Source organism: Lygodium microphyllum, chromosome 5, assembly GCF_053477565.2.
Source record: "Lygodium microphyllum isolate KBCC chromosome 5, Lygodium_microphyllum_v1.1.10, whole genome shotgun sequence".
In the NCBI taxonomy this organism is placed as follows: Eukaryota; Viridiplantae; Streptophyta; class Polypodiopsida; order Schizaeales; family Lygodiaceae; genus Lygodium; species Lygodium microphyllum.
This window is the reverse complement of record NC_141139.1, coordinates 78,313,912-78,337,960: the sequence shown is the minus strand read 5'-3', so window position 1 is coordinate 78,337,960 and position 24,049 is coordinate 78,313,912. Positions and strand designations below refer to the sequence as shown.

At 44.7% G+C, this 24,049-nt stretch overlaps 1 protein-coding gene across 3 annotated transcripts in view; it reads left to right on the top strand.

Moving 5' to 3' along the window:
• The first annotated feature begins 4,678 nt into the window (after positions 1–4,678).
• Positions 4,679–24,049, top strand: part of LOC148036030 (uncharacterized) — a 52,361-nt gene continuing 32,990 nt past the window's right edge. The window contains exons 1-2 of one of the 3 annotated variants that reach the window (XM_087678038.1): positions 4,679–5,910; positions 8,206–8,282. In XM_087678038.1, coding sequence (XP_087534164.1) covers positions 5,746–5,910; positions 8,206–8,282 — 242 coding nt within the window. In that variant the 5' untranslated portion in view covers positions 4,679–5,745. The remainder of the gene's footprint in view (positions 5,911–8,205; positions 8,283–24,049) is intronic. The other 2 variants (XM_087678036.1, XM_087678037.1) reach the window with 2 other exon arrangements.

The following is a 24,049-nucleotide window of genomic DNA, read 5'->3' as shown; positions in this document are numbered from 1 at the left end:
GAGAGAGAGAGAGAGAGAGAGAGAGAGAGAGAGAGAGAGAGAGAGAGAGAGAGAGAGAGAGAGAGAGAGAGAGAGAGAGAGAGAGAGAGAGAGAGAGAGAGAGAATCATGATATTAAGAAAGAAAAGAGAAAAACATGATCAAAAGAATCATTTAGCAAAAACAAGAGTGCTCATCATAGAGACATAGAGAGAGAGGGGTATTTGGACAGAGAGAAAATTGAGGCAAGGAGAAAGAAATTTTAGAGAGAGAGAGAGAGAGAGAGAGATCTTAAAAGAGAGATATAAAGAAAAGTTTTAGAGAGAGGGAGAAGAAAACAAAGGGAAATTTACATGGTGAGAGGGGAAACATTTCAAGGGAGAGAGGTATAAGAAAGAAAATTTATAGAGAGAGGAAATAAGGAAAAATTTGAGAGAGAGAGAATATGGAGAGACATAGAGGGAAAATATTTTGGGGGAGAGAGAGGGAGAAGAAAGAAAAGAGAGAAAGAGAGTGTGTGTGTGCATGTGTGTGTGATAGAGCAAAAAATTGGAAACAAAGGAAAAAACTTAGGGAGAAATATTTAGAAAGAGAGGTAGGGAGAGTAAATTTTGGGGTAAAGAGAGGTGGACAAAAGAAACATGAGAGAGAGAGAGAGAGAGAGAGAGAGAGAGAGAGAGAGAGAGAGAGAGAGAGAGAGAGAGAGAGAGAGAGAGAGAGAGAGAGAGAGAGAGAGAGAGAGAATGCAAAGATTTAGAGGGACAAAAATTTGGAGGAGAGGAGAGAAAAAAAACCTTAGAGAAAAATATAGAGAGAAAGAGGGGGGAATATTGGGTAAGAGAGAGATATAAGAAAGAAATATTAGAGAGAGAGAGAGAGAGAATCTAAATGTTTAAAAAATAAAAAAAAGGAGGGAGAAGAGAACAAACTGAGAGAGGTAGAGGGATAATGAGAGAGAGAGAGAGAGAGAGAGAGAGAGAGAGAGAGAGAGAGAGAGAGAGAGAGAGAGAGAGAGAGAGAGAGAGAGAATAAGGGGGAGGAAAAATTGTGTGAGAGGGAAGCAGAGAGAAAAGTAGAGACAAAGGGGGGAAGAAGAAAGAACAAAGAGAGAGAAGAGGCAAAAGGACAGAGAGTTTTTCCTCTCTCTCTCTCAAATTACCATCAGAGCAATTTGCCACCACAAGTGTGTGTTTTTGCTCACACATGCACACACATACACACTCTCTCTTTCTCATAAAAAAGCAGCATGAGGTAGGCATAGTATGAAGGCTAGGTTGGCAATTATAGCAGATAGGCTGGGGTGTGTGTGTGCGTGCATGCATGCACGTGCGTGCGTGCTTGTGTGTGTGTGTGTGTGTGAAATAGAGGAAAAGGGGGGAGAGAGAGTGTGTAAGTGAGGAGGGAAAAATAGAGAGAGAGGGGAGAAGAATAAGAGGAAAAATAGGAGAGAAATTTTTTTTCGAGAGAGAGTGGAAGAGGAGAATAAGAAAATGAGAGAAAAATAGGAGAGAGAAAAGAAAAAAGGAGAGAGAAAAATCAAAGAGACCTAGCATTCCTTGTATGCGAAGCAAAATATAGTGTGTGAGAGGAAGAAGTAAGGGAAGCGAAGTTATCGTGCAATAGCTTACAATGCCACTTTGTGGTAGTGAAGCCGCAAAGCAACATAACATTGGATGCATGTGAAATACGTAAAGAACGCTAGTGTATCTTATGCTCAAAATAGTATAGACAATCATTTGACACTTGGCATTTGTGGTAGGGATTAGATTGTGTATTTGTTGTAAGGATTAGATGGGATTGAAAATGCGTGATATGCCAAGTATGTCATCAAAGTAATACTTACCCATGTAGTAGAGAATTCAAGCCCCACCTTGTTGACTACCTTTTAGATAATTAATATCCATTAAAGGCACTCATTAGCTATTCTAATGAGGAATTGGTGCGCCCTAGAGTATGATAAAGTGGAACCTTATACTTCATCATTTGGCATTTACATTTTTTTTTTCATGAACATAGGCTACCTAGACAACACCCTTGTCTTGACAAGCCCTCGTGATTCCTTGCCTTGTATATCATTTTAACACCCATCATCCATGCAATTATTCCTAAAAATTACATGCGTGTGTGTGGTACATAACTACTTTGCATGCATGAATACAATGTCATAGTATCTTGACGAATACGCACACAAGATGCATATGCACATGTATTGATATAAATTATATGGTGCGTAGATAATGCTACTTGTTCATGTGCTCATGTCAATTAAATTGACATGGGTACATGCATGCCTCGATGTAAAGCAACAAAACAATATCAATATAGACTAGGATGTTCATTTGTGCATACACACCCCCCACTCTCATGTGCATGTATAAATCTATCTTTAACTTGTCAAGAGAATGTCTATTTCTCTAGTCAACTTAAATATGAATAATAAAGTCTAATGAAGCATATTCTAAAGAGCCTTAATGTACATACAACACTTGGTATTGGCAAAGAAAGCCTTTGTGCTTATTATCATTAGATTTTCTTTGAGATTCTATCCAAATTTCTAGAAGTTATGCTCAAAATGGGCTACAAAAATAAAGCTTATAATGCATTGCATCACTTTCTTGTTTCTTAAACATTCCTACTAAACTTAGAATACTCACAAACTTCATGTAAGCAAGCCCTCGTGATGACATTGTCTTGTTTTCTCTTTGTATTTTCCTACTCTTACATGTCATGTAGAACTTAGTTCAAGCTTTCGCATTATTGTCGCTCTTTTTTCAAAGTGAAAGAGTAATATACTATCAGTGATGAGTAGGTATTAACATGTCATGGTGGACTGACTATATTGCCAAAATAAAAAGATAGCCCAAAACAATTTAGCTCAAGCACCGTTAAATAACAAGTTGAAGGCTATTTTGAAGCATAGTACCAACTCTTAAGTTAATATAGTACTAGCTAGAGCTCTTGAAGACATGGGTCATATAAACTAGAAAGCACACTAACACTATAGAATGGCTAAAACTTATTGAGAATGAATTAGGAAAAAGTGTGAAGAAATTTAGAATAGATGGTAGTGATGAGTCCAATTCAAAGGAGTTTGAAGAGTTTTGCAAGAGTGAAGGGATAAAAAGTCAATATGATGCCTCATACACCTTAGTAGAATGGTGTTTTTGAATGTAGGAATTGAAGCATTATGAAAATGGCAAGGTTCCTGCTTAAGGACAAGGGCATTGTGGAAATGGCAAGTTGCATGCTTAAGGACAAAGGCTTGCCTAACCAATTTGGGCTTTAAGCTATTAATATTGCAATCTACATTTTCAACAAGAGCTACACAAGGGCTTTCAAGGAAAAAATGTCACTTGAGGCTTACATTGAAAATAAACCAATTATCTCATAGTTAAGAACTTTTAGATGTGAATTCCATCTACATGTTCTAAAGGAGAATAAGTGAAAACAAAAAAGCATCAAATGTGTCTTTTTTGGGTTAATGTGATGAGCAAAAAGGCTTACAAATTGTATGACCAAGAGGCAAAGAAGATCATAATGAGTTGTGATGTGGTACTCAAGGAGTAGACACATACAACAACAGAGAAGGAAAATGTAAGTTCTTTCACTTTATCATCAAGTAAAGAAGTTGTTCACTATAAACCTGTCTTAAGAGATATCCCCATTCTTAAAAGGAGGAGGAAACATTGTCTTCAAATGATGAAGAGAAAGTTTATCAACTTACTATCATGCCGTTGGAAAAGCCATTGTTGGGATGGGTGAAGCAACTCCATGATCAAAATAATCCTATGCCTACATCTGTTGAGAAAAAGGTAGATGGACCAAGAAGGTCTGCTAGAATAATCCTATGCCTACATCTGTTGAGGAAAAGGTAGATGGACCAAGAAGGTCTCATAGAATAGAGGATCAAAGAAATGCTTCTGCTTACATAGTCAACATGGCCTTGATGGTTGAGATAATGAGAGAAGTAAGGGAGCCAACAAACATTTTTCAAGGATTATTTGCTCCAACTTTCAAAATTGCCTAGTACTTGTAGTGGCTGCTCACAAGAATTGGCCATCTAGTAGGTATCGTTAACATTCTTGAATGGTGACCTCAAGGAGGAGGGGAAAGATCCATGCTAGCATGCACTAGGGTAAAGGGGACCAAATTAATGATGGTGTCCAACCCCTTGCTGTATTCAAGACCAACAATGGATGATGACTTCAACCCCTTGCTGTATTCAAGACCAACAATAGATGATGACTTCATCGCTTTAGGGCATATTGTCACAAGCTCAATGGACAAGGTAGAAAAAAATGGATGATCTTGATTAGATTTTGGTATATGTATCAAACAACTATTCGTTGTTGCAAAAAGAGCCGGAGATCTAGACAATAGGGGGCCTTGAACAAAAACCAAAGGGCAGCTGTAGGCAATATGTAAGAAAACAAATGCCACCAGACATGGGGCCATTACATTTTCTGCCCCTTTATCTCGCAAATGGTGCAATTCATGTGAAGTTGCACTAATAAAGGGTATTTGCATGGCTTCCTGTCCAGGTGCAAAATCGACATAAGCACGCAGCTTTTTGGGCGGGTCCAATTGGCTGATTTCTTTCTTCTGGTTTTCTAGTTGTTTGTGTTTTCTTAAAGGAAGTGCCGAGGTCCCACGACATGGACTCTGGTTGTCCGTTAAGTCATGGCTTTCTCACTCCGACGTTCTAAAAAGGAAACCGGAGGGGGAAGAGAACAGTTAGACACCCCCATTCTCTCTCTCTCTCTCTCTCTCCTGTTGAAGTGGAAATCCCATAAGTCTCTCTCTCTTCGTCTCCCCTTTCTGCTGTTCTAGTTCCTGTGCTACTACCGCCTTTTCTGCATTCTCTCTCTCTTTTCGTTGCACAATTCCGGATTAACTCCACTTAATGAGATATTACGGGCTGTCGAATTGATGATTGATCGGTTAACATGGGGATGGCCGCATTTATCTTCTGATGCAAACTGTTCGGCAATGAGAAAGGGCTCCTCTGTTTCCTTTCACTCTTTTGCAAGACTTGTCGCAACCCAATACTGAATCTTTTTGCAAGAGTTGCTGCAATCCAATTGATGTATCATTCCGATAGAGGGATACAATTGACCATTAGTGCAGATAAAATTTTCCAATTGAAGTATTTTCCAACAGAAAGATACAATTGATCATCAGTGCAGATATAAATGCCAAATTGAAGTATCATTCCGATAGAAAGCTACAACTGATCATCAGTGTAGACAGGAATCTTGTGTGGTTATGGGCCAGACCATCCCCTTGGTGGGAATTCGTAGCTGGGCATTGAATTTCCTGGATGCTTGAATAATGTAAGCTGGATAGAGATGGTGTACTTGCTGAAGAGCCCATTAAATTGAAGGTCCGAAGACTGAGTTGCTTTGGTCCAGTTTGGGTTTTGAAACAGGAGGCAGACACATTTTGGCATTCTCAAAGAGGAGACAGGAGTATTGGTCTCTCAAAGAACAAATAGAAAGGCTTCCATACTTTGGTTCTCTCAAACAGAAGCACAAGTATCACATAATTTGGGTATGTGAACAGATAGGAGTCTTACATGTTGTGGTTTCTCAAAGAGAGGGCGCAAGTATTACATAATTGGGTCTCTCAAATAACAGATAGAAGTCTTACATATTTTGGGATTCTCAAAGAGAAGGCACAAGTATCACATATTTTGGGGTTTCTCACAGAACGGAATTAAGAGTCTTACATTATTTTGGGTTTCTCAAGGAGAAGACAGCAGTATTACATGGATGCTGCCATTGATCATGGCCACAAGTCAGTTGTGGCAAATGGAAGCGAATGGCAGGAATCCTACAAGACTCTCCCTTTTGTGTACTTTGGGCTTCTCATGGTTTGGCTCGTCTTGGTCGGTATCTGGACATTGAACACTTGGACCAAGAGGCAGTGGCAGGTGATGTGCTAGCTCCTCCCTCTACAGTCTTCTGTTTGCCTTTAGTATAGCTGCTTTTTCCCCCCCACTAGTTAGTTTCAGGCTCTCAACTCATGTCTGTATGTTGTATTTGTGCATGGATAAGGTTACACATGAACCTCTCAACTTTTGAATCATACCACCCATGTCTCTAATGTATCAAAGAAGCAATGGTCCATATTGTCATTTCAAGGTTGGCATGTTGCAACGTAAGCTATCAAAAACAAAGATCTACCACATTACGCACCTTATGTGTGCATTTCTGTGGGGATATGAATGATGTTACAGATTTCCATAGGTTCTATTGACCTTTGGATACAAATGCTTTACTAGTCTTAATATGGAGCCTTATTGTACCCTGTTCTATGAGTTTATATGCAACCAATCTCTCAGTGCTTTTGTATATGCAAATGTTGACAGAAATCACATTCTGCAATTAGGCTTTTTGGCTGCACTATTGTGATGCATGTTTGCTTTTGCACACAAATAATTTTATGAGTAATGTGTGCCACATTTATATCGTAAAAATATGTGCATGACCATTGGGAACACAACTAAGGTAACACATGGAATCTACAAGAAATTTGCAAACATACACTGATTACTAGAAGGATTCATGGCAGAAAAGGAAAGGACACAAGCCCAAAATACTCAACATGCCCATCATTTCAATGGCTAGTCAGGAGACACAGGTGATTGGCATGCTCTTGAATAAAAGCAGACGTAATGTGCTCTTGTGGCTGTGATTTGTCGCAGAGTGATTATGTTCCAGTCATCACTTTCATTAACTGGAAAACCAGCTCCACCAACTCTCTATGGACAAATGAGTGCATAACTGTCATCATCCACAATATCCTCACAACATTCTGCTTGAGCTGGATACCCTGCTTTGTCAAATGATAAAGCTTTGTGTGTGATTTAATGTCAGCCAATGATTGCTGAAGTGACATGCTTCCATATATAGTTTCCAAGTTATAGAATAGCCCAAAGGATGGCATTCAATGTTTCCTCACAAGCAAGAAAGAAATTCAGCATGATCCACTGAACATTGACCCTGTGCCTCTGTGTGGACTGCAGTACTATACCGAATGCCCAATGTTTGTTTCTCAATACAGGCAAGCAACAATGGATCTCCTTGCCATAGATTGCACTCTAAATTCAAAGTTCTAACTAATTCTATGTAAGCAAATAAATAACAACTTAAATTCTAAGCAACAAAAATAATTTATGGACGTTTCACTTGATTTAGGCCTATACATTGGGATCCTTTATGAATATCAAACACATCCAATTGCTCATTCATTCTTGGGCACTTGATTTAGGCCTAAATGTTAGGGGGGGTTATGAATGTCAAATACATCCAATTCCTTGCATTCTTGGGCAGCAAATATTGTGAGTTGATTCTATGTGCTTTCCTGCGTGCACAAGTGGTCATATCAGGTAAGGTCTTTGTCTAGGGAGTTCTTTAATGGAGGCCTACCTACGTGCAACATAGTATGGTGACACAAGATTGTTTGTGGCTGCTGAGTCTTTTGCATTACATGTGTGGAGACTGGATCTCATTCATTTGTCTATCCCTGGGTGGTGTGGCATTTAGTGACACTGCAAAGGGATGACAGACTACAGTTGCAACATCTAGCATCATGGTCATATTGGTCACATTAGATGCTTATGATTGTGGTAAGTGGCCTCTGTGATATCGGCAGGGTTGTTATGAGTTGATATGGCTGTTCCATGCTTGAGGTCTTTGCTTGATCTCTGGCACTGTTTATGCATGATGCTTTCTATCTCAGACGAGGGTTCAGTGAGTCGCCGAGTTCCATTTTTCTGCTATTAGGTGTGTATAAAAGACTTTGCATGCTGGCTAGATGGCCACTTGCACAATCTAGTTATTCTCAACAGCCTTTATTTTTGTGGCTTTGGGCGCAGATGGGGTCCGGGGGGGCCGTGGTGCACCGGGTGGGGGGGGCGGACCAAATAAGTTTAACTCAGTTGGTAGGATGAATGCATGCTGACAAGAAGGTCTCCAGCTCATTTGTTATGTTCATATAGAAATGGGAATGAAAAAGGAGATTTGAACCCAAGCTTGCAGGTGGATAGTCCAGTGGCCCACTGCTCAGATAACATAAAGAATACAGAAAATATGAGAGAAACTCCAAAAAGGGGGGTTGTGTTAGAGGGGGGGAAGAGAGTGAAAGGGAGGGAGGAAAGCCTGCCTCATTTATTTTCTAGTCAGGGTTTGGTGGGCTTGCACTGACAATAATGTTGTATTTGCAGACAAGCAATCTGCAGTGGGTGCTCACAGCTGTACCGGTATTGAAAGCCCTGGTGCTTGGCTTGTCCTTCATTTTTTGGTAAGTCTGTAAGAATTGTTTAACAATGCACAGGTACTTGGCAAGTGAACGAGTCTTTCTAGAGTGTCTTTCTTATCAGACCTGGCTGAACTGAAATTTGACCTTCTTGTCTAATTGATCTTCTGCAAACATTATCCTATGCATGATAACATCTGAAATTGGGTTGTTCTCCTCCATGTTATTTTAGTTCTTTGAATCAATGCCGTCTTTATATTAGTGTCTTTTTTCTTACTTTAGGTCTTTGAGTTACTGCTTTCTTAAAATTAATGTTGTGCGTTTGTTATTTTAGGTCTTCAAATGGCCAATGCTGTTTAAGCTGCATGATAGGAGCTCTTTGGGGCTAAGTGCTTCTGCTTGCTGCCATTTACCCTTTTGACCTGTCCACTAGGTGACTACCCATCATCCATCAGGCTGCTTCTCCTAGCTACCCATGATGTCCCCCTGCAAGGTGTCCTCTGGATCCAGTGTCTGTGTCCATACTTCAGCACATCTGCTATATGCAATGGAAAGAATGACCCAAACTTGTGCTTAGTCAGTAGATGGGTTACAAATAATTGCCACAAAAGAGAGGTTTGGTTCTTATTATAAATACGCCTCTATCAACATTTTCAATGGATCTCAAGATTGGCCTTGTATGATTCACATTGGTGTTTTGTGCCAAACTGATTGTGATCACAATGAGACACCAAATTTTGTATTACTTAATGTTGGTAGGTAGGTCCTAACCTAAAGGGACATGGTCAGATGTGCATCTCCATCCACACTTCAGCACATCCGGAATGTGTCTATGACTGCTTGAAAATCAGCACCCAAGCTTGTTCTTACATTGTAAATGGGTTACAAATAGTTGCACAGAAGAGAGACTTAAAATTTTCAACAAAAATAGCATAACATTTACAACAACAGAGAAACTCGACAAAAATATCATGACCTCTACCAGATATTCCATCAGACCATTAGCTTGAGATTACGTGAATGCACTGGGGTATTTTAACAAAAAGTGATGGTTGTTCCTAATGACATGACTCCTTTTGTTTTATTCCAATATCATCCCCCATTCAACCAATGAAGCATGCACTCAATACTCCATCTTGGTAGGTAGGGCATGAGAGAGAGAGAGATGGTCACCTGCAATGGACACACCACACACACACCAAACCACCCCCCCTGCAGCAATGCTTGCAAAATAGCAATAAGACAAGACTAGGAATCAACAAGGACAAACTAGCTTAGTCACAAATCCAGATTTATACATAATTTATGATTAGTGTTTTTGCCTAGGGATCACCAAATCCCTTGTGGGGCAGCTCACTATGAAGAATGTATCCTTCTTTGTGTGGCTGATTGTCTATGGTGGGCAAGCAATCGGCAGGAGCTGGTGGCACAATTGCAACCAAATGGGGTTTCTCATGTGTAGTGCGTGGAGATATGTTAAGCATTAGGAGACCTGGCTGGTTTGGAGGGCGCTTGCAAGATTCTCCTTGCATGATGTTGGCCTAGTTTGCATCACCTGTTGTTGATCACTCATATGCCTACCTCTTAGTTACACAACTATGCTCCAAGTGTCTAATGCTGCAAGGACCCCAAATGAGGAGAAGCTGTGATAGGTTTTGGACGTTAGTAGGGTTTCCAATTTAGCAATTGGAAGGGTCTAAGCTTGTAGACTAGGTGAATAATGAGATGCCTATGTGGACTTGAACATTGGGTCAAGTGAGAAACAATTAATGAAGATTGGTGGAGTATACACTCCAAGGCACCTTGCAAGGGGTGGTGAAGGTGAACCTCATCCATGCGGTTTGGGATTGGTTCTAACTCGAGTGTCTCCATGAGGCAATGTGGGGATCTGTCCTAGATTGATAGTATATGGAATATTCCTTGGAATACCATATGTCAATGTAGATGGGTGGTAGTTGGTGGGTTGGTGAAGGGAGCTCTCTCGCTCAACCCCCGAGACCTACAGACCGCTTATTGGTCAAGCGTTTCAAGCCAAGCGGCCATGGCTACCTCTCACATAGTCGTGCGCTCTCCCTACCTTTGGGGTGTAGTGAGCTTACCTTGACGCCCGATCGAGTACCCTCCCTCCTGTGCACACCGGTAGCTCTATGATCCTCGATGCAAGCTCGAGCAACCTCAATCCCTCTCCGTCAAGCTTCATCCTAGCCTTTACATTTAGAGGTGTGGTTGACAAGAAAGGATGATTGCACCTCGTAAAGTGGCTATCGCTCATGTTCTCAAGGATCTTCATACAAAAACATGGAAGCAAGGTTGCCCTCATCATGAGCCTAGCCATAGGGTAGCTATCTATTCCTAAGTTAATGTCAAAAAAGAGTGGGGGAAGGTGGGCTTTCTCAGCTGCTGGCTTTTACTTAAATAAAAACCTAATGGTCCTAAGATAGTTACATGTAGTTATAAATGCAGGACCTGGGCACGAAGAGAAATCCTTGAGGAAGCGGTTGATGGATGGGCTCAAGTCCCCTGCTTTGAAAAAGCATGCATCCCTTGGGAGTCTCTACGTTGACGTTGTAGATCTTTGGAAAGTTGTATCTTCCATGCACATTTCTGTCATAATCTACTCCATATCTGTGCAGGTAGGGCATGTAGATAGGATCATTCCATTCCTTAGGTAGGCCATTCATGCAACAAAATTGGTATCCCAAATTCTCCTCCGCCACTTTGGTTGTGCCTCGTAGCCTCGAACGGCCTTTGGGACCTGATAGACCTTGTCCTGCCGGTAATCCGCGGGCTCTCGCCTCCATTGCATGATTACGATGCTCTGCTCCTCGACCTATCAGTTTGCTAAGGTGTTGCCTACGCGAATGATCCTTTCCACCACATCCAAAGGTAGGACTTGTTCCAAGGCTCGTACGTAGAGGAAGGAGAACTCAAAGGGTTGGGATTGGAGTTCATGCTGTTGCCAAATGGTTAGCTCTTGTAGCCAATTGACGGGATGGTGACCCTCACGTAGTGGCATGGGCTTGTCAGGAAGATGAACCTGAAGGGTCAGGATTGGAGTTTCTGCTGTTGCTAGATGGTTAGCTCTTGCAGCCAGTTGACGGGATGGTGACCCTCGCGTAGTGGCATGGGCTCGTTAGGAAGTTGCCGTGGCCGTGCTTGCGCTCTTTGTTGGGCTTGCTTCACGAGTTCTCGTCTTCTTCTTTTGGTAGCAATGATGTGTTCGGGGACTTGGGCACCCTCTGGCTCTTTTTGGGGTAGGTCAGGCAAGGGCGGACTGGGCTCTCTGGTTTGCGGTTCTTCTTCGAATTCCTGCTCAAAGTTCGGCTCTTCCTTGGTGTCTTGTTCCATCATGGGTTGGACTAGGGATCTTCTGCTATCCTTCTATCTTGCTCAGCCACGGTGAACTGCTGGTGGGCTTCTGCGAGCCTTTCTGATAGATCTTCAGTAATTTGTGCATGACTTTCTAGCTGCGCAGTCTTCTTTCAGTCATGGCCATGGCCATCAGTGTCTCCACCTCCTGCTGGGCGTTTTCCAGGTTGTCTTGTAGGCTTCTGGTAGCTTTGTCTATGGTCTCTTCCTTCTCTTTCGCTATGATTTCTATTTCCCTCTCTAGTTTCCCTTGCTCCTCCATTGCTAACCATAGCCAGAATACCATGGCATCTTCTTGTTCTTGGTGTTGTTCTTTTGATGCCTGGTCGATTTCCCATTGGTTCTTCTGTAGTTCTGCATTCATTTCCTCCACGCGTGCCATTCATTGCTGGAGCTGTGTATTGTTGGATGAGCAACTTGTGGCCCCCGCTGCTTGGTCATTAGGTCTTGGGCTTCATCTTCTAACCTCTCCCTTAAGCAATCCTCCTTCTCTTGAGCCTCCTTCGTGCCATGGGCTCAAGGTGGCCATTTCTTCGGTATCATGGGTCTCCTCTACAGACCTGTGCATGGCCTTGGTCATGTCTTCATCCTCCTTTCTTCTCAACTCCTCAGCCTCTTCTGCTCTTCTTTTTCTCTCCTCCTCGGCTTTGTGTGATTCCTCTCTCGCCTTCTTTATTTCTTCCTCCTCTTTCCTCTTTCGTTCTTCTTCCACCCTTTTGGATTCTTTTTGGGCTCTTTTTAGTTGTGCCCGTTCTTCTTTCATCATCTCCTCCCTCCTTTGTTGCTGGGGTTTTGTGGCATTCTTTTTCTCTTGTGCCCTGGCCTCCTTCTGAGTTGTCTGCACCTCCTGCTCTCCCCAGTCACTAATGGTTCGCTCGCTTGATTGCTCTACGTCAGGGCGAGGTGACTGATGGGGTGTCTCTCCCACTTCTTCCTCAACTCCTTCTACCTCCTTTATTACTTCTTGGATGATTGCTGTCAAGACCCTGCCAAATCTGATTGTGGAGGCCTTGGTGGTAGGCTTCTTACGTGCTGATCTGGTCGTTGAGGCTGGGGATTTCCCTTTTTGCTGGTGTTGTACTCATGGCTAGGACTGTGGCTAAGTTCTTGATGGTTTTTAAGACAAACCCGTTCCAGTCCACTTCTTCAATGGACCCTGCGGCTATGCTCTACAGCAGTGGCACGCCAATCCTGTTCATCAACGCGTTGTACCTCTGTCCTAAGAAGAGAGCATGGGCCATCTTTGCTTGCATCCTTACTTTTGGATTTGGGATGTCTGCCATGCTTATCTCGTCCACCATGTGCACAACATTCTTATTCACACCCAGCATTACGTACACGTCTCTTCGATGGCGTTTTTCTTTCTTGGGGGCTAAACCTAGGGCCTTCTTCACCATTGCAACACTTAGGGGTACCTCCACTTGACATTTTTCTTCTCTTGTTCTGACAATTACTGTGCTGCAGTTCCTTGCATCATCAAAGCTCCTCAAGAATTTTGCGCACATGCCGTAGTCTACCGCTTGCCCTACTTTCTCCATGTACTTCCAGAGGGCACACTTGTCCACCAGTTGCTTTACAGCCGCCTCTTCCACGACAGCTTTGTCCAAGTTTAGCATGTACTTGAAGGTGAATTGATTGAAGCCCCTTGTTTCTACACTTAGGCCGTATCTAGTTTGCTCTTTTTCCGTGAAAGGGAGCTTGCCACCTTTATCTTGGCCTGCCATTGTGGATACCTGTCATTTACCAAAGTCCAACATTAGTCTTCCTCATGTGGCTTTTTGGTAAGTAGGAAATTGATTTTTCTTCCACAAGCTGAATTAGAGACACGAAATGTTCTAACAGCAGGCTATTCATTCCAAAACATTTTTGACATTTTCTTTCCAACCCTTTTTTTATTCTTTCTTGCTTTTAACTTTGATTAAGGCTTTTTGTTTCCTTCTTGCCTATGTTTTCTTAACCACCTTACCCCCTTCTCCCTTGGGAAATGATGAGAATCCTTCCTAGGATTTGACATGGGAGAGGCAAGGCATTTGAGCATAGTATGGTGCTATCTACTTTGGCATAAGCCAATTGTAAAAATCAGGGTTGTATTTCAAGTGGGCATGACAATCGAGATTACGAGGACTAATGCATACTTGGGTAATGTAAGTTAGGACATCGGTTAGGAAGTCACCTGAGTTAATGCGGCTAGCCACATGTAGCTCCTTCTCTGTAAGGATGCGATCAATGTAAGGGTGGGCCAAGACCTGGTCGTCTAGGTGTTTGTTTTGAGTGATGGCCAAGACCCTGAAAGAGGTTGGTGCTACGTAAGTTGGGTCATACTTGGTTGTTTCAATCGCACGTCGTTGCTCAACATTAATCATTACTTGGAAACCCCATTTCTCCCATTGGAGGTGTAGGTTACACCATTTTTGTAAAAAGAATGAGTTAGAGTCGGCGAGGCGAGTGAGCTCCTCAAGCTCAACAGGTGACACAGGCCTTTGGGGCTTGCAGTATGATGTGATTAGCCGTTTGATGAGCGGGTGCTCTTTTGAGATTTCACCATTATCAATCAACTCCCTTATGACCTTGGGGAATTTGACGGCCATGAACTCGTATTCTTCCCAAGTGTAGGATAAAGAACGAACATCAGAGGCAAGGGGTTCATCAAGCAAGCCGAGGTCAAGTCTTTTATAGCTCCTAGCGAATGTGGTAAAGGTGTTATCCAAGAGCTTGATGCAAGTCACCAAGTCATCTCCCATATTCTCAGCAAGGTCCTTGGCGACCGATAGAAATGAACGTCACTCATGTAGGAAGGCCTAAGACCTGCTGGTGGTTGGGGTGGAATTGAGCTAGACAGTGATGGTTCGAGGGGTAGTGGACTAGACAGTGGTGTATCTGAGGGTAACTCCGTAGTCAGATCCGTGTGTCCAATGCTGCTTTGGGGTGCTGTAGGAAGGCCTAAGACCTTGGTGGTTGGGGTGGAATTGAGCTAGATAGTGATGGTTCGAGGGGTAGCGGACTAGATAGTGGTGTATCTAAGGGTAACTCCGTAGTCTGATCCTTGTGTCCAATGTTGCTTTGGGGTTCTGAGGGTGGCTCCAGTGGCACAGATGGTGCGTTGCCTTCCTCTTGCGCAGCCATTGGGGTGCCAAGCTCTCTGGACTTAGATGATTCCGAGGTATTAGGCTGTTGCATTGTTCGATAGATTGGTTGGGGTTTTTTGACCGCAATTGTCGTGGGTTCTATAGGCTTTGCAACTCGGGTTTCTTGGGTGTTCACTGCCTTAGCGAGAGTAGGGCTGCCTGGGGGTGGGGTGGTAAGCGATGGTCATGGTTGGGCTATGCTTCTAGGATTTCCCTTCTTGGGCACCCATATCCATGTGTTGCCTTTGTAGTATCCTTGGGCTCGCAATATATCTTTGGGGATTTGTCGCAGCTTGATTGTGCGCCTATGTCGATAGCGTCGGGTCGGTCTCTTAGGTTTCGAATGATAGTTGTTAGCCTTGTGGGACTATGTTTGCTTGCTATGAGTAGGTCGCTTTTGGTGCCTTGGCACCCATTTAAGCGTGGGCTCTATGGCTTTGGGGATGGCCTTAGTTGGCGGTGGTTTTGTAGTCTGGATGGGTTGTGATGACTCACGACCCCCTTCCTTAGGCTTGGTCCTAGGTAGCTCTATTGGTGGCATAGCAAGCTTTGGTGGAGCCTTGCTGCCCTTGCTAAAAGTTGTCACGATTCGAACATTGCTAATGGAAAGGTGAATACGCTGTAGATCATAGTCCACGTTGCAGTGTGCTTGCTTCTTGAAAGTGCGTCTTAACAGTGATTCTTGACCTACATCCTTCATATTTGGCAATACATAGAGGATGACTGGTAGGCTTTCAGACTCGATAGAGATTGCAATCTTGTACTTTCCTAGGAGTGTATATGACTTTCCCTCGAATGGGCTGAGTTTAGCGTTGGTGGGCTGTAACTGTGGCTGACCAATGAGGATCCAATGAGCGTAAGTCAAGACATTGAAGTCAGCTCCCTCATCGATCAAGGCATCAAATGCGTGCATGCACTGGGCGGTGGCTGTGATGCGTAGGTATGCTGGTGCTACTACCTCCTCATCCTCGTCCTCTATTTCGGTGATGGTGGCTACGCGGACATTGACAGGGGCTTCTAGCATGGGGAGCTCATATAGTGGATGTGTGGGAGGGTAGTACTTCTTCATGCGACTACCATTAAAGAATATTATGCCCTCACCTTCAAGGGTTTCAAGTTCTACGTTGCTCGTTCTACTAATGGTGTGCATTCGGAAAGGTTCTAATCCTCGGAATTTCATTTTCTGCTTGTGGCCCTTTACCAAGTAGGGCAAAACAAGGTCTCCCTTCTTAAAGTCGTGTTTTTTGACGTGCTTGTCAAACCACATCTTCCGTCGTGCTTTCTCACTAATGGAGTGACAGTCCTCGTACTCATCATCGGAATTAGCTCCTTCTGATTGCTCGTCATCCCCTAGACTCTCGTCTCTAGCCTGTCCTTCGTCGGTGACTATGGCCCAATTGTACAGTAAGTTCAGATCGTGCACCTTAGTCCATTTTCACTTAGGCTCGTCCAATAGATCTCTGAGGGGTTTGAGATTAGCAGCGGGGTTGCTAGCCAATCTGCCTGTTAGGTATTCTAAGATCTCATGAAGCTCTAACTTGTTGCTAGGGTTATGGAAAGAGATAGGCCTCGGTTGGCCACTTGGGCTCCTAGCCAACATGTAGAGTGGCATTGAGGGCTCCTGTGGCACACTCGTAGTTTTAGTGGCCTTTTTGTACGTCTCTTCTTCGTTTGAGAATGGAAGATCTATGGTCGCCAGGACGTGCATCCAATCCGGCTCGTCCTTAGGACAAGGGATGTATTTTGTCAAAGGCCCGTAAGACTTCCTTACGGGTGCGTCACCCCTAAGCATGGTAGAGATGGCATCTAGGTCGACAAGGGTCGTCTTCCAAGTGTCCGTCTTGACCTTTACTGCTTCCATTCAGTTTCCTAGGAAGATTAGACCATTGCCCTAGTCTTCAATTGACTGGAGCATTCCTCGACCAGGGTTGACCTAGTAGAATGTCGTAGTCCACTTCCTTCATGAGGATGAAGTTCATAGAGAACTGGACACCCGCAATCTTCACCGGCCAATTCTTCAGGACTTCGAATGGCTTTACTTTCATTCCGTTAGCTAGAGTGACATTGAACCTAGTGGTTTTGACAAGTGGGTTTCCCTAAGCCTAGAGCATTTGCTTGTTCCCTCTCTAGACAGCGTGATGAGATATGGCGTGGGTGACCGCAAGTCCAACACGAGATTGGATCGTGGGTCGGCCTTGCGAATCCTCTGCCTCTACCTCTACCTAACGCCATCACCGGTACTGGTCAATAGTCCATCAGGACTAGATTGCTCTCTTTGTCGTACGAGACGTAATGGTTTATGTAGGCTTCGTCTTTGTTAGGCTTCTCCATGTAATGGATTGGAGCATCACTCGGTGGATGGGTTATGTAGCGTCCTAGTGGCCTGGGTATGCTTGTTGGGTTGATCTCTATCCTAGGGATGGCTGGTTTCGCGTCATTTGGTGCTGGGAGCGCCAGTTGAGCTCCTCTTCCAAAGAAATTTGGCGGTCTCTACTCCCTAGGTACGACCGATTGTACTGTTCGACATAGGGGAATCTCCTAGGCAACCTATAGTGCATGTCATTATGGCCAAACCTACCACAATTGGCGCAAGGCCTAGATCTAGGTTCCTGGTACTCGATTGGGAGGTGGTTGCCACCACAATGCACACATTGGACGTGCGGTTGCGCTGGTTTCCTCACCAATTCCTGTAGTTGTGCTAGCTCCATCCTCACCTTAGCTAGCTCTTGGCCTTGATCTATATTCTTCCCCATGTTCTGCATGCTAGGGGCTGACCTCTCGCTAGAGGTTGTGGTTCTCTCCGAGGTTCTCTGACTAGAGTTATCGCGGTTATCGCGGTTCGAGTTTCAAGAGCTCCTCTCTCTTAGCTGGTCATCCACCCTAATTGCTTCGTTAAAGACCCTAGCTAGCACGTCTCGCTGCAAGTTGGAGTTGCTTGCTAAGGCTTTGTACAATTCCTGGCTGCGGATTCCGTTTATGAATACGGTGGAGACAGCTCTTTCATTGGGTTGCTCGTTCGTGGGGATTCTCTTGAAGAGGCTGCGCACATGAGTGACGTAGTCTCTTGTCCTCGTCCCTTTGACTGATGTTCATCAGTCGGACTATGAGGTTGTCGGAGTACCCTACTTCCGAGAATCTCTTTATGAAGAGATCTTTTAGTCGGGCAAAGTTTGCTCGCTCTGTCGCGTCTAAGCTGGTGTACCATGTTCTACCTTTATTGCCTAAGCAAATCCCAAAAGCCTGGGAGCTTTGAGTAAGGTCCATGAGACTGTTGGCCTCGCAAACTTGCTCGAACTGCTCCATGAAGCTGTACGGGTCGCTACTAGGTTGATACTTGTCCAACTGCTTAGTTGCTATAGGGATTTTCGATTGGCTCTTCGCCCCTTGAGTAATTCCTAGGCCTGAGAGTAGCGAGGTTGCTAGTGTTGTTGCACTTTGTTCGGCAGCAGTGTTGTCCATGAGCCGCTTGGTCACAAGCTCGCTCAGCGTGAGGTCAGTCTCGGGTGCCCTCTCTCTCTCGGCATTTGGTTCTGCCTTGCTTCGATCGGCTAATGCTAGCACGCGTCGAGCTTCGTGCACATCTATGTCTTGTTGCAGCTTTCTAGCTCTCTGCTCATGGTTGTAGGCGGCTATGCCTTGTAGCGCTTTTCTAACTGCCTTCCTCTCCTCCTCTAGGCTTTCCACTACCTCCTCTACTGGCCTATCGTGGATTACTATCCTAGTTAGCAGGTCGTACTCCTAGACCATGTCCTAAACCGCGATGGGAATTCACCCAAGTCGAGTTGATCCTTTCCTTGGTTTGTGTTTGCTCCTGACATCGTTTCTCCTTTCCGCTCCACGAGGTTGTTTATCAATCCGAGTAGATTTGGTAGTGGTTTGTCCTCAATCTTGTTGTCCTTTTAGTCCTGTCGTCGTCTTCGAAGATCCTATCAATGGGACTTTGAGGCACCCGACTATGTTTTGGGGTCTCCTCCTATTGGTGGGTTCCTTTAAGTTATTACATCTGAGTGTGTTCCTTGTTATTGAAAACAATCCTCAACTTATGTGCACTCAGTGCTGGTGCCTTGTGTGCACAGTGCAAAATCAGGCTTTCCATTTGTTTGGTATACTTGTGTAAAAGAAATCACTGTGGGGTGCGCAAACAAAACAAAATAATCATACAAGTATGGCTACCCCCTGGGCTTGTCTAAGACCTAGTATGGTTCTAAGCACAGTCTTTGGTCACTCCTAAGGATTGTCCGGGGTCTATGCTGCTTCCTCTATGCTCTATCAAGGCTGGGTTACCATATAAAGGTCGATTATTGGCTCTAAGTCAAGTCGGTCTCTTGGCCAGGCTGCTAGAGGTCGCTTCTAGGCCGTAAAGTCGCGGTTTTCTCTGTTTTTAGCTTTTGCGAGTCAGATTGGGCATCTAAGGATATTTGGGAATGTGCCCCAATTGGTCCTAACTTGAAGAGGTGGTCCTATTCCTAGTTTTTTGTCTTTTGCCCAACTAGTCCGATTCCCTGAATTGGACAGTTCGGTTTGATCCTGGGAGTCGGATGGTCTGTGACTGGAGTGTCCGATCGGACCAGGCTAGTCCGACTTGAGTTTTTTTGGGTCCGATTGAAGTTTTGTCCGACTATGGTGTGGGTCTGACTACGGTTTTTGGTCCGATCGGACCGGGTGGCTCGATCGAGGCGAGTGTTTGATTGGACGTGGGGTCTGGGTCTGATCGGACCATGTGGGTCCGATTGATGGGTGGTCCAACTGGACCAGTTGGATGGTCCGACTATCCGACTTTGAGAGTCGGACCCTTGTGGGTTGGTCCGATCGTATTGGTAGAAAAATAGTTCATAGTGCGATCAATCGTTCTAGCTCTTGTAGCTCACGACACAGCTTGAGACTTTCCAGATCAATTAAATACACAACAAGAAAGGTTTGTATCTACTTGGTGTGGCCGGAAAACTTCGAATCAATGGGTGTGATCTCTTCTTTGACGTGTAATTCTTTCTCTCTCTCTCTCAAGCTCTCTCTTTCACTCTCAGTGTGCAGAAATGAGCTCTTTCCCCCTATCCTTGGGGCTTTAGGATCCTGCCCCACTCAGTCCTTACCTCCCAACTCACCCTTCTTAGTCATTAGGCGTGAAAGCTCATCTTTTTCCAGCCCTTTTCCTAGTGCCCTGCTTATAGTAGCAAAACCCTACTGTTTTCTCACAATCTTTTGGTCATATCCTATCTTAATGCAAACAAAAATCACAAGACACTGAATTAACCTACTCATCTACACATCAGAAACCCAAAATACTTGTTTCGAAGATTAAAATGCTTGAATCTCCTTCATACCTCAAGCACCGATTTAGGGATGAACCCCTACTTCGATGCTTGATTCGAAGCGTGCGGCGCTCAAGGCTCGAATCTGTTTGTCCCGGCAAGGAAACCAAAATGAAGGGAGCTCTCTCGCTCAACCCTCAAGACCTATGGACTGCTTATTGGTCAAGTTTTTCAAGCCGAGTGGCCATGGCTGCCTCTCACATAGCCGACGCGCTCTCCCTACCTATGGGGTGTAGTGAGCTTACCTTGATGCTTGATCGAGTATCCTCCTTTCCCATGCACACCGGTAGCTCCACGATCCTTGATGTAAGCTCAAGCAACTTTAATCCCTCTTCATCAAGCTCCATCCTCCATAGTGCGCGAGACAAGAGAAGAGAAGAAGATGAAGAGAGAAGATGGGGAGCTTCTTCTTCTCGATCCCTCACTCTCACTCCCTCACTCCCTCACTCTCTCACACTTCCTCACTCCCTCACTCAAGCACACACAAGAAGGCAAGAAGCTTTTTTCCACACACCAAGAATGAGAGTTTCCTTTAACTTTTTGGCTTATATACATGCCCTTTTTCCCTTGGGCGGTCATTTCCTTTTTACATGGCCAGCCGAAATTGTCAAGTTAGAATCCCAATTCATGTAGTTTTAGAGGACTAGAATGGGACTATGCCCTACGGGTAGAGAGGTTGAGCGGCGCATCCCTCTCGTTTCTCATTCTCTTGGAACCAATTGCGGCATGGATCTGCTTCGGATTGGGTATCTTTGCATAAAGTAGGGTGGCCTAAGCCCTTTTTCCCTTTGCTCTAACTTCCTAGCTTAGTCCTACCACCCGTCCATGGTTACAAATTGCACAGGAGGGAGCTTGGCGCTCTTTTACAAAGATTTCGGCTGTGCCTTTATATTTAGAGGTACTCCTTCTCGCTTTGGCTCTTTTGTAGCTTCCATGGTTGTGCCTTGGACTCTTGGTGGTTGTTCCTACGCTTTTGGATTTTTCCCAGGTCCATTCTCTTGTGAGGCGCCTTTTTCTTATTTTTGCCTTGCGCTTTTCCTCTTGATGCCTCTTTTTTTGCTTTCTCTGCTCTGCAGTAAATAGTTGGGCAGATAGCATAAGTGGTAAATCAAGTCAAACCACACACAGGCATCTATGGCTGGTGACCTCTAACACTATATATATATATACACAAACAAGCATGCTATCCTTCAACACAAGCAGAGCTTGTAGGAGCGTACAAGTAGACAAAGCCTTAAGTCATCTACGGTATCAGTTTTATATAACAGAAAAACTTTATTCTTTGCTACTCTTTCTCTTTGAGTTGTTCATTGCTATGCTCTCTTATCATCATTTGGGGATGTTTGTGTTGCCACTCCATCAATAAGGTGTCAAAAGATGACGTACCAGCAAGACAGTAGGGTTGGCGGGGAGGAACACAGAGTGAACTCGGCAAACATGGAGAAGAGAAGAGAAGAGAGAAGAAACTCTGATGAATGGAATGATAAAGTTTTGAATCATGGAGTGAATGTGATACAAGGGAATAAGGGTGCCGCAGTACAAGAAAGATGATGAAGATAGCCATGAACCACGAACCCCAATGTCCTCCTGAAGGGGTGTGAGGGTAGTGGAGAGGCTGGAGAGAAGAGGTGATGGACTGAATGAATCAGCCGTAAGGAATAAATGAGAGAGTGGCCTATAAATAGGCACAGTCAGTCTAGGATGGTGCTCCTTTTTGAGGCTGCAAACCCTAAATGTAAAACGCAAAAACACAAAAACGCAAACTGCGCTGAAGGGTTTCTCAACACCCCCTCTTAGGCCCAAAAAGGAGAACAAGAGAAGAGTGAGGTGGAGATGCAATGCTACATGTTGAAGAATGCTTTTGCAGTAAGTGCCACTTGGACAGTGTCCCTTGTGGAAAAATTGTTTACTTGCTCAAGTGCCCTAGTACAAAGATGATGAAATCATGCAATGCATAGGAGGAATGTGGACTTTGTGTGGTGTCGAGAACCATAAGGATATGTCCTTACTCGATCTTGGGAGATGGCTCCATGCTAACCAAGTGACCAAGGCAAGAAGAGAAGAGGAGGAAGAAGATATAGAGGATCCCTAAGATCCAAGATTTCCAGCGGAAAGGAAACCTGCAGTAACGACCAGTAGACAGTGAACTGGAGAACCCGAAACACAACCTCAGGAGAGAAGCCACTAGCTCCGTGCATCCATGCTAGAAGGAATACGAAGGCCTCGTCACCAATTTGACTGAACCTCCGAGGTCCCGATCTAGGTGGTACCTGAAGATCCTGGGTATTAGTAGAAGAGATGACTAGTCGAAGACACCCCAAGAAAGTAGAGGATGGATGAAGAACTTTATGTGGAGTAGGTTCCCCCTTTGAGGTGGGAGGTGGAGGGGCCCCCGCTGAAGTCAAAGGAGAAGTAGATGGCCCCTTTTGAGGGAAAGGAAATAACATCCCCCTCTGAAGTAGATAGGGAATCTAGAAACTCATGGATCACAGACTCTAAAATGTCTGATGACGAAGGAAGTGCCGCCGATCGTGCTGAAGAAAGTATCTGGGGTGCCGAAGAGGGAGCCAGAAAGCACCCAGAAGTGGCCTCTCGAACCTGAGTGGAAGAGGGTGGGGAAGAAGGAGGCTCAGGATGAGTCATGGGTAGGGAAGGGTGGGGCTTAGAATGAGCAAGAGGTAGGCAATAGTCGCTGTCTCTCAGTGGAGCAGACTGAGTAGCCGAAGAAGAGGAAGGAGTCGAGCAACCACTGTCTCTCGAAGGCGCAGACTGACGAGGAGATGGTATCAAACAATCACTGTCTCTCGATGGAGCAGACTATAGATCCGTAGGCCGTGGAAGCCACTGTACCTGAAAATAAGTGGGAGAAGACTGCCACTGGCATTGCGACGATCTCTAGGAGGTTGTAGCGCCAATTGATCCTCCATGTGCTCGAAAGGACTTAGTGCGCATTGGATGCGTCTTATTGCCTTGAGCATAGTACTCTGATAGCCGATGCAGAACGATCTCTGTGGCCCAGAAAGGAGAGGTGGCACAAGGAGTGCCTAGTGGAAGACGCATATACTCCGGGGGGGTGGGGAGCAAGGGTCGAAGTCGGCAAGCATTGGTGGTGTGTTCGGTGATGCCATAGTAGGAGCACCCAGTAGTCTGGACATCTGTTGGTAAAGAAGCCATGGATAGCAGTGTGCCTTGTTGAAGGAGGAAGAGGTCAGCCACCATGAACCATGAACTGCAATGTCCGCCTCAGGAGGTGTGAGGGTAGTGTGAAGCACGAACCGCAATGTCCGCCTCAAGGGGTGGAAAGATAGTGGAAGGGCCGGAAGTGAGCTGCTAGTGGGAGGAGAATGTGACCAGTAGTAAGAGGTTGCAACCAGTAGAAAAACGCAAGTGAGGAGAGAGAAAGACTTAAAACGCAGGCAACAGGAGAGAGAAAAACTAAAAACGCAGGCAGCAAGAGAGAGAAAGACTAAAAACGCAGGCATGACAGCTTGTAGGAGAGAGAAAGACTGAAAACGCAGGTAGAATAGCTTGCACGAGAGAAATACTAAAAACATAGGCAACATGATTGTGATGATGTGGCAGGCTGTACGGCAGCAGGGCTGCACAGGATTACAGTCGCCTCACTGAAATCAGCTCCAAACTGCGTGAAGAGGGCTGGAAATCAAGCGTCAACTAATGGAGACAGCAATGGAAAGCTTCGGCTGAGATGTCCTCCGTGAATGGGGTGTGGGCAGCAAGCTGAAACACCTGAAATCTGCAAAAACGAGATGTTGATGTAGCGGAAGAAGAAGAGAAGTGGATGCCGAACCCGCCACCGGTCTTTGCCTTCACTGGAGTGGAGGATCTTCGTTGCTAGGTGAGTAGATCAAGCTTTGATACCATGTCAAAAGATGACGTACCAGCGAGACAGTAGGGTTGGCGGGGAGGAACACGGAGTGAACTCGGTAAACATGGAGAAGAGAAGAGAAGAGAGAAGAAACTCTGATGAATGGAATGATGAAGTTCTGAA